We start from the raw sequence: 18668 nt of genomic DNA, 5'->3' as shown, positions 1-18668 counted from the left end.
AGGAAACTCCTTGCCACCCTTTGGTGGCTCTAGGGACAGGCAGGACCCAGGGGTGGCATGTAGGGAAGAGACCCCAGGTACAAAAAGACGTGGCTGGGCCTGGTGAAAGTTGCAACTCAAGAGAAGTTTAATCAAGAGGAGGCCGATCCGACCGGCCCAGAGAGCAGCTGGTTCCCCGAAGAGGGTGCAGAGCAGGGGAGGGGACGGGGACGGGGACACGGGCCCTCAGGGAAGGTTCACAGCCCGGTCAGGCAGCCCGGATCGCTGGCAATGGCTCCAGCTGGCTCTGCCTCCGCTTCCCCAGTGACTTGCGGGATGGGGGCCCCTGGGCAGCGAGGCCGGCCTCTCCCAGCCCTCCTGGTGCTCCTGCCTCAGGGGTGGTATGAGAGTCCGCTGGAAATCACGACGGAGTTCTGAAGGGCAGAGAAAGCCATGGGCGGGTCAGAGGCCGAGGGGACAGGTAGGACCCAGTCACCCCCCAGCACCGACCTTCGCCTCTCTGGGCCTCCATTTCCTGCTCTGTCACTAGGGGACAACTGTACCCGAGGCTACAGTGAGGATGCAGTGAGAACCCATAGGAGCTGGGCACTCTGTGTGGTCAGTGCCATTGCTGTGGTATGACGGGGGGCCCAGGGCCATCGGACACCCTCTTCACGTCCCAGCAGAGCTAGGTGCCCCGTACCTCCCCAGGTCTAGTCATTCAGTCATTCAACAAACGTTCATTGAGCCTCTACTACACACCAAGCCCTGCGGCAGGTGTTGGGGCCTCAGCAAAGAACAAGCCAAACCCAGTCCCTGCCCGTTGGTAGCTCGCGGTCTAGGGCCACGTGGTCCAATATGGTGGCCGTTAGCCACACGCAGCCTCATAAAAATAATTTAAATGAAAAAAATAAAATTCAGCTCTTGTGTCACAGGAGCCACACTCCAGGGGGCTCAGTCGTCACAGTTGCTGTGGCCACTGCTGTGGACGGTGCAGATTTCCATTTTGCAGAAAGTTCTACTGGGAGTGCACGTCTCTGCCTCTGGAGGACTAATGTGGGTCCGTCACCTGGGGAGTCCTGGGGATCCCCACCTGCCCCTCTGTGTGCTCCTTCCTGTGGTGGGGATCCCCCAAGTGCCTGGGGACCACAGCTCCCAAGGAACAAGGGCTTCTCCCTGGAAGGACATCAGTGGGTCCCCCTTGGGATGTGGTGGCACAGAGCCAGCGTGGAGGGGCCTTGGCTCAGCGCTCTGTCCCGGGGGCTCCTGGCGGAGGGAATTCCCTTTTGTTTCCCAGGGGAGACAGGACGCCACTCTAGGGCGTCCCCGCAGGCGGCTGGGTGTTCTCCCCGGGCCACTATTTCACATCTAGAGAGGTCCCTGTAGAAGGTCCCCTCCAGCCCACAGAGGTTGTCCCCAAGGCTGAGCCGCCATCCACCCCAGACTCCAAAGGGCCGTGCCCATCCAGGGCACAGGATCTGGGGAGACTTAGTGAGGACCTAAAGCAGGGTGACGTCCTCACCACTGGAGTCCCTGGGTGTCCTGAGTCGCCCACCTCTTCACAGTAAGGGTCATGGTGTGGCTCTGGAGCAGGGTGAACCCCAGGCCTGGCTGACCCCAAGACCCTCTGTGGGTGCTAGCAGGTGTGAGGGAGAGAGGAGACCCCGGCCCCCCCATCCCAAAGACCCTCACCTCATTGATGCAGATATCAGGGTTGACATAGTGGAGGTTGGTCACCGTCGGGAGGGAGATGCCTATGCCCAGGAGCGCTGCAGGTGGGAAAGAAGTCACGGTCAGCCAGAGGCAGTGACCGACCACCACCTGGAGCCGGCCCTGGGTGTCATGCGGATGCCATTATTATTACGCCATTTTACAGAAGGAGGACATGAGACTCAGAGAGGGGAAGCAACTTAGTGGAGGTCACACAGCTACCATGCAGGTACATACCCAGATGCCCACACAGGCAGCTGGACTCTGGGGCCTGGGAGGCAGGAAGGGGGTGGGGCAGAGCACAGATGGGGTCTGGGGTCCACAGGGGACAGAGGCCCTGCTGTGCTGGGTGGGCACAGCTCACCATTGAAGTGTTCCAGCAGGGGCTTCTCGAACACGGTGTCCATGAGCGTGTACACGCCATCCAGCTGCAGCCACAGAGCCAGGGGCCGGGCCGAGAAGGAGGGACAATTAGGCTCACAGAGAGACAGACAGACAGAGGGACAGGCAGAGGGAGGAAGGCAGGTCACCCACCTCTGGGGACCGGGGCAAGCCTCCCAGGAGTGGGCCGCAGAGTGAGGCTAGGCTGAGGGACAGGCCCCAGTGGGCCAGCACGCACACACTGTGGCCACAGGGGACCAGCCAGCACCAGATGACAGGGACAGACCCACAGACGAGCGCATGGTGGCCAAGGACCTGACCACATGGCATGCCCACGGGACCAGCCAACACTGTCTGACTTGTCCTTTAATCACAAAGGACTCCTGGACTGAAGGCCAGGCCCATGGGGTATTGGTCCCCAGGCAGAGTGACCAGAGGCTGTGACTGACCCACAGCAGCAGGGCCCGGCCAGCTGACTGGCCACTGCCCCCAAGCACCCCAGGGAGGCTGATTATGGTGGCACATGTGGGCACACACCCTGCCCAGGCTGGAGCTCTGCCCACCCGTAGGGAGCTCCGTGACTCCCCCCCCCACTCACGTTAATTGAGCCCACGTTGGAAGAGGCCACGGCCAGGTAGATGTCCCTGGGAGAGAAACAGGGGAGCTCCAGGGGGGCCTGGCTCCCCCCACCCCTGCAGCACCCGGCCGCACCCCAGGCTCCCCCACCGACGGCCGTGACCCCCATGGCTGTGACCCGTGGCTGTGACCCGTGGCTGTGGACCCACTGCATAGACCCTCCCACCGAGTCCTCTGGGGTCGAAGGCCTCGCTTACCCCACCACAGAGGTGGTCCCGTAGAGCTTCGCCTTGGACACCGAGAGCTGAAGGTTCAGGTTCACCCCCTGGGTGCAGGGAGGGCAGGGTCAGGGCACAGCCATGCGGGAGCCCCTCCTCACAATCCCCTCCCCCTCCCCCACCCCCACCCCGTTCGTTGGCGACACAGGTGTTTGTGAAGCACCGGGTGCCAGGTCCTGCACTCAGCCCTGGGGACAACGCAGTGTGAATGAAGCTGGCCAGGTCCCTGCCCAGGAGCCCACCACAGGCCAGTAGGGGTTAAGCAAAGTTAGAGTAACCAGACAGAGTCCTTGCAGGGAGTGGAGGATGAGCGGTGGTCTGGAAGGGCTAGAGGGAACCTTCTCCCTCAGGGTGGGGCAGGGTGCCCCGAGGAAGGCCACAGCATTTAATCTGAACCAAAAAATGCCAAGGAGCTAGCCATGCCAAGAGCAGGGAAGAGCCCTCTGCAGAGGGCCCAGTACGTGCAAAGGCACTGGGGCAGGAATGTGCTGCTAAACAAGTTCAAGAGACAACAGGGGACCACCGTGGACAGGAGAAAGCCTGCGAGGAGCTGGCAGGAACGCACGAGCTCTTGAGAGGCGCCCTACCTGGCAGCCTCACCTGGCTGGCTTCTTACCACAGTCAGGGAGAAGAGGGACTGGAAGGCCGAGTTGGAGGAGGTGGCCAGGACCTCCACCAGGGGCTGCAGCTGCAGCGTGATGCTCCTGTTGTGGAACGCAGCCACGGGCGTGGCACCCAGGCGCACCTTGAGCACCACGGGCTTGTGCTCGGGGACTTGGTGGGCCACCTGGAGAAGCAGAGAGGGCACGAGGGAGGGAGCCCTGCTAGGCGAGGGCTGAGCAGAAGTCCCACCCAGTCACCCCCAAGTGTGGCCACCACCAGGGCCCTCACGACTGGGCCACAGGGGCACATCCAGGCCAAGCCCGTGGCCTCCAGGAGGAGGCTCCTGAGCTGGGCCCTGAGGGTGAACAAGGCACAGGAAGAAGAAAGGGTGCCCGGCAGGGACACTGCTGGGCAGAGGCAGTGGGAGAGCAGAGCGAGATGTCCACACAGGCCAGGGGCACCCCGGAGGGCTGGGGAGCAGAGTTAAGGGCAGGTACTGAGCAAACCCACTTGGGACGGACATGAGCCAGCCGAGGTCGCACACCCCAGGGAGCCCCCAGTACCTGGGGTGACCAGAAAGGGCACCGACCTCGGGGATGAACTTGCTCAGGACGGAGGTGTTCAGCGGGTTGTCATCTGACTGCTGCAAGCCCCCACCCAGGACAAGTTTTAAGGCAGCCATTCCCCAAGCAAGGCTGCCACATGCCCCTCCCGGACAGGAACCCCGCCCCACGGATCCCACGCCACCTTGCCAGTGGCCACCCTGCAATCTGTCCCACCCGCCTGCCACTCGGCATCTGTGGTGTCCCTCGGGAAGGCCACTCACTGGGCAGAGGCCTCGCTCACCAGGTGCGCTGTGATGTCCAGGTTGAGGGCCCCGGCCTTCTGCAGCAGCAGCAGGACAGAGTCAAACAGGTTCTGAGACAGGGCCAGAGTGGCCATGGCCGCCTTGTTGCCCACTAACTCTGGCAGCTCCAAGTGGGGGGTGTCCGTGGGCAGGATGATGGGGTTGCCCAGCAGGAAGAGAACCGCCTACGGTGGAGGTGGGAGAAGAGCAGCAGGGTCTCAGGAGGGACATGGCCCTGGGACAGGTCCAGCTCCTAGATCTCAACCCCCACCCAACCCGCCACGAGCACACCTCACGTGACCTCCTCTGCCTGGGGGTCACACTCCCTGCAGAACGTCACACCAGCCCCTCTCCCTTTCACTTCCCCATTTTTTTAAGACTCCTCGAGGACACCAAGGACCCCAGAGGCAACCGGCTCCAAGCACTGGGCTGACAGGAAGGTACTTGCATTTAGATTCATGGAAATGTAGTCCCGGGTAATGTTGGGTGCATTCATCATGTAGTAGCAGATTTGGGACTCAGGGCTCACAGGGTTGAGGCCTTCATAAAATCAGGATGGAGAAGAAAAAAGGGGATAGTTAGACCAGCAAAACTAGGTTATCTGACTACCTTGAGTAGCCAGAACCAGGCCAGCCAGAGGGACCGGCCAGGCCTCTGGGGAAGCACATGTCAAAGGGCACACACCCAGGTGTTGCCCACCCACAGCCTGTTGACTCTTAGTTTAGACACAAATTTGACAGGTGGCTTCTGCTTTCTCAATCAGTAAAAGACTAGTAATTCGAAATTAGAAGGAAGGAGAAGGCTCCATCTAGGCACAAAATCTGCCTGATAAAAAGCAAGAAGGAAAATAGAAAAAGAAGCGAGCTCACATTTATCAAGTCCAGATACTTCACTTACTCTCATTCAGCCACCACCACAACACTAGAAGATGACTTTACCTACACACATGCACACACTGTTTGGAGTTCAGTGTTGCCTAGGATTGTATATTTGGTCAGTTTTCAGTCTGACCTCAAAGCTATGGTCACTCCATCTAATCACACTGCCCCCTAAAGGAACACCAAAGGCACATATCCCCAGGTGCAGTCAGTGCAAGAGCACAGGAATCTGACTCCCCTACAAAGACTCAGGGCAGCTTGCAAGGAGGCACAATTAAGAGCCCAAAACCTATGAGGCAAGTTTACTCAAGGCTCTGAATATTCTGCATGGGAAAGGTTGCAGAAGTCATCCATGAGGGGAACCACATCCCTGGACCTGGCTGAAGGTGTCTCAGGTTAAGCTCAAGCCCAGCTGTTAGGAAAACCTACCTCAGCAAGAGCTCTGCTCCCAAGGCTCTGGATGACCAAGTTCACTATGTATGTATATGAGTCTGCATGGATATCAATGTGTATTATACTGTCTGTATTGTTTGGTTTTGTTTACATATAAAATATGTAATTACACTTAATATTTTCCATATAAAAACATAGGATATAAAAATATATAAATATGTTTATAAATACATAAATGTATTTATCTCTATTCAGATTCCTGTTTTTCTATTGTCTCTTCTGGATTTAATTTTATTTTCTCTAATATTTTGGAAATGTTTTATGATTGTAAAAGCAATGTAGTATGACTCCATTTCTACAGATCAGGAGCAGTGGGCAGCATGAGGGACCTGGGAGCCAGTGTCATGCTCTGTACCTGAGTATGAGGGGATTACGCAGCTCTGCATTTGTCAAAATTCACTTTTTTTAAAAAAGGTGAATTATTCCATATTTTCATTATAAGTAAAATATTAAAAGTTTTTAAATAATGATATATATTCATGAAGGATGTTTAAGAAATGGGAAAAATAGATGAATATGTAGCCCAGAATTTCAAATTTAAAAAAAAAAATTCCTTATGCAGAGGTAAATCTCTCTTCTTTCCTGCCCTCCCTCCCTCTCTCCCTCTCTCTCTCTCTCTCTCTATCTCTCTCTCTCTCATCTAGGGTGAAACCCCACATAGTTTTGTGTTCTTCTGGGTTTTAAACAGAGTACTATTAGAGCTTTGGCTAAAGGCAGAGGGTGGGGGAGGCAGACGGAGCCTGACAGGTGGAGGGGAGGAAGGCCTTGACCAAGGGCCCTGCCTGCATGGTGGGTGGCCCCCAAACTTGTCCTGCAGGAAGGGCCCCCGGGGCAGCACACAATGGTCATGCCCCGCCCCTTGGGCCCCTGACCCACCCTTCCTGCCCACTGCCTTTAATCTCACAGGCTGTGCATGGCCCTGAGCCTGATGCCCAAAGGCTCCAAGGACACAAAAAGGACAGGATGGGTGCCCTGGGGCCACTCATCCCCCTTCCTAGAGCTACTTCAAGAGTCCATCTGTAAAGTCCAGCACCCTGTCCCATAAACCCAGCTGGCTCCCTGGCTCAGCCCGGGCGCAGCGCTTTACACGAATCACTGCAGTTCATCCTCATGAAGGCCATGCTCCCATTTTACAGAGGAGGACACTGAGGCCCAGGAAGGCTGACTGACCTAACGTGGGTCACACAGCCAGGAGTCCAGCCAGTCAGGCTCAAGGGCAAGCTGTACTTGTCCTCCTGCACTGGACCAACAGCTCTGCTTAAATCAACTTCCTTTTTCTTAAACTGATGGCAAAGGAAAAACCTCCCCTCACGTCAAAAATCAGAAATCTGCACTAATAGTCATGAAGTCCCCAAGTGGATGGGGTGGTCACCCATCCCTTCCAACATGGCCTTTGAATGCATAACTGTTCGATTGAAGAAACTGCATCCCGGACACACAATACATCTGCGACAGCCAGGCCTGAGCCCCGACCCCCAGGGCATGCCAGGCCAGCTCTAGTGACGCGCGTCCCCAAAGTCACAGCCTGCCTCCCAGGGTGGTGCAGACCGACTCCTGTGGATTCCCTTGGGGCTGCTGTGAGCTGACACACTGTGTCACAACAAATCCCAGCACATTGCAACTGTAACTCTATGGAAGGAAAAGGTCGCTATGAGGCCCCTTCCGAGTGTCAGAGCCCTGAAATCCCCCATTCCTGGAAATGATGCTGGACTTGAAGATTCTCCAATATTAAGACCCATGACTTAAAGATTTGCTTTTATTTCGTTTCTTCAGATGATTGGAGCTAAAATATGCAGGTTCTGGAATCAAAGAGAATTCAGAGTCTCCCAGGCTGCACAGAGACCTGCGGTTTGAAGACCCCACATCAGCCTTGCTAAGACTGGCCTCCCAGATTCCGGGGAGTCTTTGAAGGGTTTGGGGGCCCCAGGGCCCTGGCCTCCCATTGCCCTGAAGCCCCAGGTCTTACTGATTAAGGTGCCCATGTGGATATTGATGTTGTCCACCAGGTTGGCCAAGTTCAGGTTCAGCTGTGGGGGACAGAGAGAAGGTGGTGAGGGGCCACTGTGGCTACGGGCAGAGCTAGAAGGAGTCCAGGGCTGTGCCGAGGCTCCCCTTTCCCCTACGCCGAGCCCGGAATCCCACCCTGGCATCTTCCGGCTCCTCCTCTGGGCACCAGGGAATCTGAGAAGTGCCCCAGAGCTGGTCATGGCGGCGGGGCCCAGAGGCACACAGAAGCAGGGCTATGCAGGCTGCTGAGGTGGCCCCAGCCGGGGAAGTGACCAAAGCTGGGAGCCTACTGCCCCAGGGTCCAGAGGGCCAGCTTTGGAGGGGGCAGTGCCCAGGACAAGACAGCAGTCAGCAAGCCACAGATGCCAGTCCAGGGGGACTGGAGGTTCTCCCAGGCACAGTGGGCAGCCGTGTGCGCCATGCTCTGGCCAGAGGAGAGACCGCAAGGCCGGGGCACTCACCGCCCAGGCCAGGGACAGCGGAGGAGCCGGGCCATGCAAGACCAAGGCGGAGAGAACAGGGCCTTCCTGTCCCCTAGAGCCACACACGACCCCTGCCCTGAAGGATCTCGAAGCAGCTGCCCCATGGGCAAGGCCAGGGTCCTCCTGGGCAGCCTGTGGGACCCTGGGACAAGCTGCAGCCCCTCCTGCCTCCAGCCCGTCCTCCCATCAGCGGGAGGCTGTGGCCTCCTCTGGGAGGAATCGGCACGCAGAAGGCTGATCTGGCCTCTCCACACCCCTCACGGGGAGGAAGGGCTGGCCTGGAATGGCCGAGAGGGAGGACCCGTTCCCTGGGCAATGAGACCCGGCTCCAGGGACAGCCTCCCCCCAGGTCAGTCGATGCTGACAATGACAACAGCAAAATCTGCTGTGACCCTAGAGCACCCACTCTGCCCAGCCCCACGGGGGAGGGCGGACGCTCACTGCAGACACGGAACCCGGGGCACCAGAGGGTGACGGCGGGGAGGAAGGTCAGGACCCACCCGGCTCATCTGCTCTGCGCCGTGCCCCGTCCACAAACACTGTCCCGGCCCAGCCTCTCCCACGGAACTGGGCTCCCCAAGGGCATGAGCCCCACGGGACCCATCCTCTCCCCCGGACAACACATCAGCCCCTCTGTCCTCCGGGGGACTGTCCACAGGGGGCTGTCAAGGGCCCTGGGTGGGGACGTGCCCAGTGGTAGAACACCGGCTCTCCGCGTGAGGCCCTGGGTTCCATCCGCCCCAGGCTCCCACTCCCTGTGCCCACAACCCCTCGTTCATTCACCCCTCCTTCAGACACAGCAGCACCCCGTCCCGGGCCGCCCGCAGGGTCTTCACCTTGCTGCTGAGAACAGCTTTGATGTCCTTCTGTAGTGTGGCCAGCAACGCAGGGGACAGGCTGAGGAAGACATGCAGAAAGGTCCTTGAGTCCCCAGGGCCTGTCTCTCAGCGGGACGCTCACAGCCCAGGCCAGGGGATGGCGGAGGAGCCTGGCCAAGCAAGGCCAAGGTGGAGAGGACAGGGCCTTCCTGTCCCTGTGCCCCAAGACTGGGACAGAAGTCTCTGTCCCCAGTCAGGAGCCCAGTGATTCCTGCCAAGACCCCACGGGAATCAAGGTCCCACACTGCAGGGGAGGGAGCTGAGTCTTGGTCTCAAAGTGGCCGAGAAGGTGATGCCCAAGGCCAGGCTCGGGAGAGGCAGAGACATTGCAAAGGCCAGAGGAGGCCACCCTGCTGTCCCCTGGCTCCATGACCACTCAGAGCCCAGGGCGGTGGGCTGGGGCGGCAGGACCCAAGGTCTGCTTCCTGCTTTGGTTCCAATTCTCTGTGACTAGTGAGGTCCCCTCCTGGCCCTGGAGCTCAGAGAGGGGGGTCTAAGTTGGTGGTTCTCAGAGGTGGCCCCGGGGAACCCGAGCTTCCTCCATCTGTCAGGGGTGGATGGAAGTCACAGCGGGGACTCACTGAACCACTGCCTGGGAGTGGGGAGAAGGTTTTCACCATGTCAGCTCTGGCTGCAGCCTCCCCTCCAACCACCAGGAGTGGCCCCTGCCTGCGGAGACCGCCAGGGACCACGGTCTACCCAGGACACGGCAGGAATGAACGAACGTGCGTGCACCCGTCTCTGGGGAAAGTGTTCAGGCTTTGTGCAAACATGGCGTTTTTTAAAGACTCCAAAATGCTCAACCACCTCGGAGTGAGCCCCTCCTCATGTTTGGGAAGATGGGGACACAGTGTTGGGGACTCAGGAACAGTGGGATCAGGCAGCTTCCTTCGCTTGAATTCAGCTCCTGGCCTTAGGCTAGTCACTCAGATTCTCTGAGCTCCATTTGTTCTTCTGTAAAATGGAGGAGCCCTTACACCTACTGGGAGGAGCACACAGTAGGGTTCAGGCAGGTGCTGTGTTAGTCTACATGAAAACATGAGCAGCCTCTCCACCCTTTGCAAGCTGGCTTCCCACTCCCACTCTGCAGGGAGGGGTGGCCTCCGAGGCTCCCGACAGCCAATGTCATGGGCAGAGTCCCTCTCCAGGGTGTCCATTACTGGCTGTGCGTATTGGTGGACAATGGCTAGGATAGGCTGTGTGACCTCAGGCAAGTCTCTCCCCCTCTCTGAGCTTCAGTGTCCTCCATCACAAAAGAGGCATGATAATGGGGGTCTCTTAGGTCTATTGTGCTCATTGGACAAATATTTGAGGGGGACACTCGAGAACTGGCCCCGCAGCCCTGACACGGGAGCTCCTGGGGCCCTGCCCTCCGTACCTGTAAGCAGACACCTACTTTTTGTTGTCATCAAGCACCGTGGCTTGGCCGAAGTGCGGGAAGAAGGTGGAGATGCTGATCTTGGGGGTCCCAAGGGAGCTCTGGGTCACACGTAAGTCAGACTGCAGTATCACAGGCACCATCAGCTCCAGGGACTCTGGGACACTGCAGGGAGGCCAGGCCTGAGTGCGGGCGGTCCCACCCAGCACAACCTGACCCAGCTGACCAAAGAACCCCAAGTCCCAGACCTGGGCTGCCCCCCACGGGGCATGAGACGGCTGCACCAGGGCAGGCCCAGAGCCCCCGGCCACATGGGGTACAGATGTTGCAGTTGGTGAATTCTGGCCCTCTGAGCCCCCCACTGCAAGACCCTGGGCCGGTCACTCGCCAGGCACAGCCTCAGCTTGCTCTTCTGTGGAGTGGGCCTGGGACTGGTGGCACTTATCCCGCAGGGCTGTGCTGAGTCTCCCACGAGGTCACCAGGTGAAAACAGCCCACTCTGAGCCCGGCCACCGTGAGCACTCATGAAACGGCAGTGCGGGGAGCAGGGGTGAGAGCAAGGGCTCCCCAGAAGGCCAGCTCATGGCTTGGCCACGGACTGCCATCGCCTAAGGGCTGCCTGGTGCTCAGGACTCATTCTGATAGCTACGTTTATTGAGCACCTACTGTGTGCCTTCCACCATGAAAGAGGATGGTGGTGACAAGTACAGTAATGAATCTACTCACAGCCCCGCTGCCCAGTTTCACCCCATTTCACAGAGGGGGAAACTGAGGGTTGGGAAAAGGGCAGGGGCTGGGATCTCAGAGATTCTCTCACTGTCTTGTCCTGCTCAGAGGGTACAAGAGAGTGGCCTGGAGGAGGTGCCGGCCCCCCAAAACCTGGTCTGCCTTACTCTGCTCCTTGGAGTGTCCCCCAACAGGGAGGTAGTCACTCACCAAAACACCTTGACAGTGAAATTGGCGGCCGCCCACACGTATATGCCGAAGTCAGGGAGGAACTTCAGGTGGAGGCGCGTCACGCGGACTTCTGGAGCCTGAATCCTGCAGAACCAAGGGGACAAGGGGATCCACGCTGCAGCAGGGGCCTGAGCCACCCTCACTCCGTTGGTGCTGAAGAAGGGTTTTCTGAGGACGGGACCATGAGGGGAGGGGGCGGCCGTGAGCCCTGGCAGGATGTGTACCGAGCAGGGCCACCGAGGGCCGAGCCTCCGGCAGGACTGAGTGACACCGGCAGGACTAAGTGACCCCACTCACTGCACAGGTTTCTGACGCTCCTGACCACAGAACTTAGGAAGGGGGAAGGACAGACCCTGGGACCCACTGAAGGTGGAAATCCCTCCAGGGCTTCCCCGCAGACAGGGTCAGCTTGCAGCCCTCCAGCAAGGGGACAGTCCCCCTCCAGCAAGGGGACAGTCCCCCTCCAGGACTGCCCTTTCTGTTGGCCACGCTCTGTTCAATGACATTGTTTTCCTTTTTCCCAAGTGAAAGTCCCTTTATTTCTTAGTTGGGGGTGGGGGTGATCAGACACTACAAAACGGCAGGAGAGGTAAAGGTCGCATCCAGACCCACCCTGAACACCCTGGCCATTGGCTTCAGGTGATGAGGGTCCACAGTGCACCCCAGCACACAGGCCACCCTAGAGCCTGCTCCACAACCACCTGAGTGTGTTCCCACGGCTGCAAATGAGGGCCCTTCTGTGGGACGTGCGTGGCATGGCCAGACCAGAGACCATGGCAGAAGCCTTGGTGGGTGGGTGTCTACGCGGTTCTCGGCTCTCAACCACTATTAACGTGCCACGAACAGCTTTCGAGTGCTCCTTGGGGCATCTCAAACCAGTGACCCCAAGCTACATGGTTATTTACCCATGTGTGTTCCAGGGTCTTAAAGTTAAGTTTTTCAATTAGTTGTCATTGTTTGAAAGTATAGATGATAAGTAGGTAGGTGGGTGGACGGGTGGATGGATGGATAGATAGATAAATAGATATAGACAGATGCTATATGTAGATAAATAGATATAGCTAGATGATATAGAGATAAATAGAGATAGAGATAACGGATAAAGACAGATAGATGAAAGATATAGACAGAGGTAGAAATAGACACATAGATGAGATGGATAGATAGATAGATAGATAGATAGATACATTCTTCTGGACACCCAGACTCCTGGCAGTAGCAAGTCTCTGTTCCCACATTAATGGGGACACTTTGCCCAATCTCTGCATGTTCCTGAGTTTGAGGCTCTGTGCATTAAAGGACAGAGGCGTGACTCTCAGACTTGTGTCTAAACCTGGTCCAGCTGTTGGAGGGAGCAGCTGGGGGTCCTGCCAGCTCTGTGGATCCTGGAGCCACAGTCTTGGCCCTGAGAACAGAAATCCACTGATCCAAAGGCGCGGGGGCCCTTGTGTCTCCATTTAGGTGCCATCTCCTAAATCTTGTAAGCAGTCACCCAGGTAGTGGGCACCTCTAACCTGGCAAGGGGAGCACTCCTCCATAGACAAGGGTGCTCATCCAGTGGTCTGGGAGTTGAGCCAGATGGAACGCCTCCTCCCAGGGGGCCTGCAGGGGGTGGGGGAGGCCTCCTGCAAAGCTCAGGCAGGATCCTCCCTCCTGATAGGCTGGAGCACACACCTGGCTGACTCCACCTGGGGTCGTGAGCACACTTCTAAAAAAGGGGAGCACTCACCTGACAGTCTGAAGCACCTCACTACTCTGGTCCAGAAAATGCTGGTCATCGACCTTTAAGGCCTCCTGGAGAGGGACTTTCCCGAACTCAGACACTGTAGGGCCAGGACAGAGCAAGGTCAGGCTGCCTTGGTCATCACCAAGCAACAAGACCACCACCTCCCATCTGCCCTGCACCTGGAGTGCAGGGGACTCAGATTCTGGAAGGGCCCAGCTTGCAAGCCGCCTCAAGGTGGTCCACCACTCACACCAGGCCCTCTGCAGGTCCACCACTCACACCAGGCCCTCTGCCGGACAGGCTGGTCCCCTCTCGCTTCTGCCTCTCAAACCCCTGCTTATTTCATTCCTCAGAGAATAAAATCCTTTGCCTCTCGCCAGGCTCCAGGAGGCTCCCATCATGCCTGGCAGCTGAGGAGGCTGCCCCTGGGCAAGGAGCGACCTTGGCTGGAGGCCGAGCACCCCAAAGTCCCCAGAGTCTGGGTGCAAGTCCCAGCACTGCCGCACTGCCCGGGTGGCAGCTGCATGCCCCTGTTTCCACATTTGCAATGATTATAATGGTGCGGTCACCTGGGGCCACTGCAAAGACGGTGCGAAATGAGTGCTAGCTACCACCGCGGCGGCTGTCCTTACAGAGGACTAATGGTGGCTGTCCCTTACAGAGCCGGGCACTGTTCTGAGCTCCTTCCTCTTATACCGTGCCCAGGTTACAGGGAGGCGAGGACACCTGGCCAGGGAGATCTGGCCTGAGCCCCAGCAGCTGGCTCAAGTCTGTGCACGCCCCGCTCTCCGCTGCGCTGCGGGGGCCCTGGTGCTGACTAAAGGCAAGTTGAATGAAAACGAGGGACAATGGTTCTGGAAGGGAGGGTCAGCTCGGGAGCAGGGAGGCGAGAACCCTCTCGGGCTCAGTGGAGATGGTGGGAAGAAGTCCTTGGGCCTCAGTTTCCCCAGAGGCAGAGCAGGAAGGCCGAAGCTCCAGCTCTTGGATTCCCACGTGCTGAGCCCCCTCTTTGGGGGGCTTGCAGTCTGGGGCTCCAGGTCCGGTGCCCCGATGCAGAGCAAGCCGCCCCATGTGGGCCTGGAAGCCCCCTGTGCTAGGAACAGACACAGGGGGCGGAGCGTCAGGGGGCGGCAGCTCGTGGCCCCGCCCACAGGCATCCGTGCGAGACCGCAGACAAGTCAACAAATCACGTTCGGGCTCGGATCACTGCCCGCGCTCCCTGTCTGCTCATCTGCCCGGATCCGAGGTCCGGAAAGCCATTGCACCCTGAGGGCCGAGGGAGGGGACCCTGCTGCTTCGCAGAGCCCGCGGACACTGAAAATCCCTTCTGCTGCCTGCTGGAGCTGCTCACCCCGGCAGTTGTCCACCCTGACCCAGGTTTTGTGGGACACAGAAGCTCCCTGGGAGGACACAGGTGGCGAACAGACTTCTGTGCTCAGTCCTGGACCGTGGCAACTTTGGTCCCTCCTGGGCCTAGGTTTCCTCATCGTGCCTTCCCCAGAGGACAGGGCAGGTCTCCAAAGGATTTAGCAGCAAAGTGATGAGACAGAGGCCTGGCCCAAAAGGGGCCTAGAGAGGGCTGGCCGGCCCACTGAGCCCAGCAAGGATCTAACCTCAGACACTCCCCACAGCACTGCTTGACCTGCTGCTCTCCCAGGACACCTGCACGTGCAGATGCCCCACGCACACATTATACCCGGAGAGCACAGCCATCCAGGCACATGCGGTGATCACACACCCTCCCTGACACTCGAGTACACACGTGAGCACATCTGCACAGAATTCCAAACTCAGCCAGGCATAGTGACGCACGCCTGCAATCCCAGGGACTTGGGAGGCTGAGGCAGGAGGATTTCAAGTTCAAGGACAGCCTCAGCAATTTAGCGAGGCCCTAAGCAAGTTAGCTGGGGACGTGGCTCAGTGGTTAATCACCCCTGGGTTCAATCCCCAGTATCCACACCCCCCCAAAAATTCTAAATTCATAAGTAGACATACACTTGTAAAAACGACCACTGGAACTAACCACTAATACACGTGAGTACAGACATGTGTACACATTTGCATGTTGACCATATGATACGTAGTCCTGCTCATTTAATAAATATTCATTGAGCAGTGCTGGCTCAGGCACTGTCACAGCAGTGGATAAGAATCCTTTTGTGGCCAGGCACAACTATAGACCCAGTGGCTTGGGAGGCTGAGGCAGAAGGATGTTGAGTTCAAAGTCAGCCTCAGCAACTGAGTGAGGCCCCAGCAACTCAGCGAGAACCTGTCTCTAAATAAAACATTATAAGCTAAGGTGTAGCTGGGTGCAATGGCGTGTGCCTGTAATTTCAGAGGCTGAGGCAGGAGATATCTTGAGTTCAAAGCCAGCCTCAGCAACTTAGCAAGACCCTCAGCAACTTAATGAGACCCTGTCTCAAAATTTAAAAATTGAAAAAGGGCTGGGGATGTGGCTCAGTGGTTAAGCACCCCTGGGTTCAATCCTCCTCAGTACCTCCCCACAAAAATAAAAAATAAGATAATTTTTTTTAAAAAGAATTCTTTTGCGTTCACAGCGCATACACACTTTGGGACGCCCACACATGCAGACACGGGCTCCACGCACAGATTGGGTGGCGCCTCTCTTACCGTAGCTCAGGACGGCCTTGTTGATTCGGACCACGGTGCTTGCCGTGGAGGCGCTGACCACGGGCAGCAGCAGCGCCAGCAGAAGCCTCAGCCCATGCACCCCAGCCATGGCTGAACTGGCCTCTGCCCCAGGATCTGCAGGTGGATAGAGACAAGGCTCAGGTAGTGAGCCCGCACAGCCCACCCTTGGGCCGCTCACACCAGCCTGGTCTGGAGGACACAAGTCCCAAGTGGAGGGCACAGCCTTTGCCCTGGAACCTGGACACCAGCTTTGCACCTTGGGAGTGACCGTCTCCCAGTCTGCTCCACCAGAACCAGGAGGGAAACTGGTTTGGAAACGGCTCCCAGACCCTGAGAAGGCGTGGCTTTGCCCCAGGCCACACAGCCTACAGGGGACAAGTGCAAACCCCACCTCATGTCAGAGGAGGGTGGTGAGACTTCTAGATGGGGAGATGGGGGGCAGCTTCCTGTCCCAAGAAGAGGACTCTGACCAGGGTCCCAAGGCCAGGGCTGTCACCAGTAGTCCAGTCTGGGGTGGCGGCCCACCCTGGCTCCAGGGTGCAGACCTGGCCAGGGGAGGACCCAGGTGGCTCCTGACTGATCTCCTCCTAGCCAGGAGTAAGGGCCTGCATGTTGGCCTCCCCCAGGACCCCAACCCACCGGCCTGGCCTGGCTCAGTGAGCAGGTCTGTACCGAACCTGTGTTCAACCTCTGTCCCAGCAGGAAGGGACGAGGGGACACAGCTCAAAGGGGCCCTCTGAGGCCTAGCAAGGCAGCCCCTGCCCATAGTCCCCCAGCAAGGCCAGGGGTGGCTGGAGTCCCCTGCAGCAGGCAGCCAGAGGTCATGTCCCCATGGAGCAGGGGACAAGAGCCCGTCCCAGCCCCTTCCTACCTCAGGTAGTTCTTGAGGCAGGTGGACACTCAGCCCAGACAAGTCCGCTTCTGCCTGAGGTGGACGGGTGCGCAGGTGGCTTTATGAGGCTTCCCCGTGTGCAGGGCCCACTGGGCAGGGACTGGGGCAGAGGAGGTCCGTGGGCGGTGCCAAGTGTTTTCCCTGCAAACACGGTCTTTGCCAAGTGTCCATCTCAGTCATGTGCGATGGGCTGCCACGTCGCCAGGCCTGGCTGCCAACGGCTGCGAGACCCTGGAGCTAGACAGCGCTGGTCTCCAGGGCCAGGAGCCTCCGGAAGAGTGGCTGTCCCCAGGGGTGGTCCCTCATCAGCCCAGGCAGGCCCAGGCAAGGCCCAGGAAGAAGGGAGTGCCCAAACACAGGGGGACGGCCACAATGACCCCTCAAGCTTGGTGTCCCCACGCTGTCCCCAAAACATGACCCTTTCAGAGGAGAAGGAGGCTACCTGAGCCCCAGTCCCCTGATCCTGGCCACACCCTGAGCTTTGTCTCTGGGTAAACACTGAGACCTGACCCTTGTCACTGACTGAGGTCTGATGCTGGTCACACACTGAGCCTTCACTCAAAGCGAACAGAAGACAACGTGTGGATGACCCGTCCCCAACCTTAACACCCAGTCCCCCTCCAAACTCGCACACCCCATGTGCAGTGGGTCTAACCCGTCCCCTCTCTCCACTGCGAACTCCACAGTCCACCGCGGCCACGCAGGACCCAGAGGACCGTGTGTGCCCCTGAAGCTGGCATGTCCACGTCTGTGCATGTGAGGGAGCACTATGTGTGTGTCCGTGAGTGTGGTGGTGTGTGCAGAGTTGCACATTCACATATGCATTAGGTTGTCATTTCTGGTTTCTGTGTGGGTGTATACGTGACAGGGCACATTGACACCTTGGTTTAGGATGTCACGTGCCAATTTACACAAAACTATAAGAGTGCAGATGTGAGGTGGTGGGCAAACAGGCACGTGTGACTTGGTCTACTGAGTGTTTGTGGGTCTGTGTGTGTTAGACGCCAGTGTGTGTAGTGGACTGCTTCCTGGTCCTGGGGTGTGTGTGTGAGTGTGAGTGTGTGCATGTACACATGTGCACAGGAGGTGACGTCTGGCTTCAAGGAGGGTCTTTCCATTCCTCTGCATGACTCAACTGGGACAGAGGGACAAGGCCTAGAGGGCTTCCACCATTCCAGAATGCTCTGTGGCCCCCACTGAGTCCTCGCCAGCCCAAGTACCAAGCCCCAAGCCCAGGCCGACCCTGTCCTGGGTTCCCATTAGTGCCCACAGGGCTGACAGGGACCTGGACACTATCAAGCCCTCCCTTGGGGACCCAGATCTCCCCTGGACTAGCCCTGTCTCCCGTCCTTGCTCCATAACCCCAATTCTAGAGGCCAAAAGGAACGAGAAGGGGCTGCTCTGAGCCCCTCCCATCCCACTCCTGGCCTTGGTTTGTCCACAGATGCCACAGACACTAGGCCTCCCGAGTCCTCAGCAGAGCAAACTCCATGAACAGAAGCGCAAATATTGACCGAAGGCATCTTGGTGTTTGCATTTGACATGAACGCTTCCTCTTCCTCAACACTTCTAGCACAGGGGACAACATTTAGGAACATCCAGGTGACACGAAGGAGGGATTCTCACCGGTTCACCCCTGAGCCCAGCAATCTCCCTATAGCACTTGGCAGGCCGTTTGCTAAGCACCTGTTCCCTGCAAGATGTCCCTTCAAGCCCGGGGACAGGAGTTGGTGTTGCTCAGCCCTGTATCCGGTGCCTAGACACAAATTTACTGAATGAATGTATAATTAATTCAAAGGCCCTTGTGACAACGAGTGACAGAATTTCAGTTTCCCCTTCACTGGATGTTCTCACGTTAGCCACCTACTGCTGCCATAACAAATTGCCTCACACTTAGTGACTGCACATGCAAATTCATCATCTTATGGTTCTAAGCATTAAAAGTCCAAAGTGAGTCTCACTGGGTTAGAATCAAGGATGTAGAGCAGGAG

At 57.8% G+C, this 18668-nt stretch overlaps 1 protein-coding gene across 1 annotated transcript; it reads right to left on the bottom strand.

Annotated features, from left to right (window-relative positions):
* Positions 1 to 338: 338 nt before the first annotated feature.
* On the bottom strand, positions 339 to 16724 carry Bpifb2 (BPI fold containing family B member 2). The gene is made up of 16 exons (XM_027945122.2): positions 16657 to 16724; positions 15765 to 15899; positions 13137 to 13230; positions 11387 to 11491; positions 10469 to 10615; positions 9031 to 9091; positions 7672 to 7732; positions 4823 to 4914; positions 4374 to 4559; positions 4117 to 4170; positions 3541 to 3711; positions 2904 to 2971; positions 2669 to 2714; positions 2054 to 2117; positions 1672 to 1748; positions 339 to 413 (listed from the first exon to the last, which is right to left on the bottom strand). Exons 2-16 carry the CDS (start codon positions 15871 to 15873, stop codon positions 372 to 374), a joined length of 1377 nt encoding a protein of 458 aa, XP_027800923.2. The 5' UTR covers positions 15874 to 15899; positions 16657 to 16724; the 3' UTR covers positions 339 to 371.
* Positions 16725 to 18668: the final 1944 nt, after the last annotated feature.

Source organism: Marmota flaviventris, chromosome 2, assembly GCF_047511675.1.
Source record: "Marmota flaviventris isolate mMarFla1 chromosome 2, mMarFla1.hap1, whole genome shotgun sequence".
NCBI classification, from domain to species: Eukaryota; Metazoa; Chordata; class Mammalia; order Rodentia; family Sciuridae; genus Marmota; species Marmota flaviventris.
The sequence above is the reverse complement of the archived record's forward strand: the minus strand, read 5'-3'. Positions and strand labels throughout refer to the sequence as shown.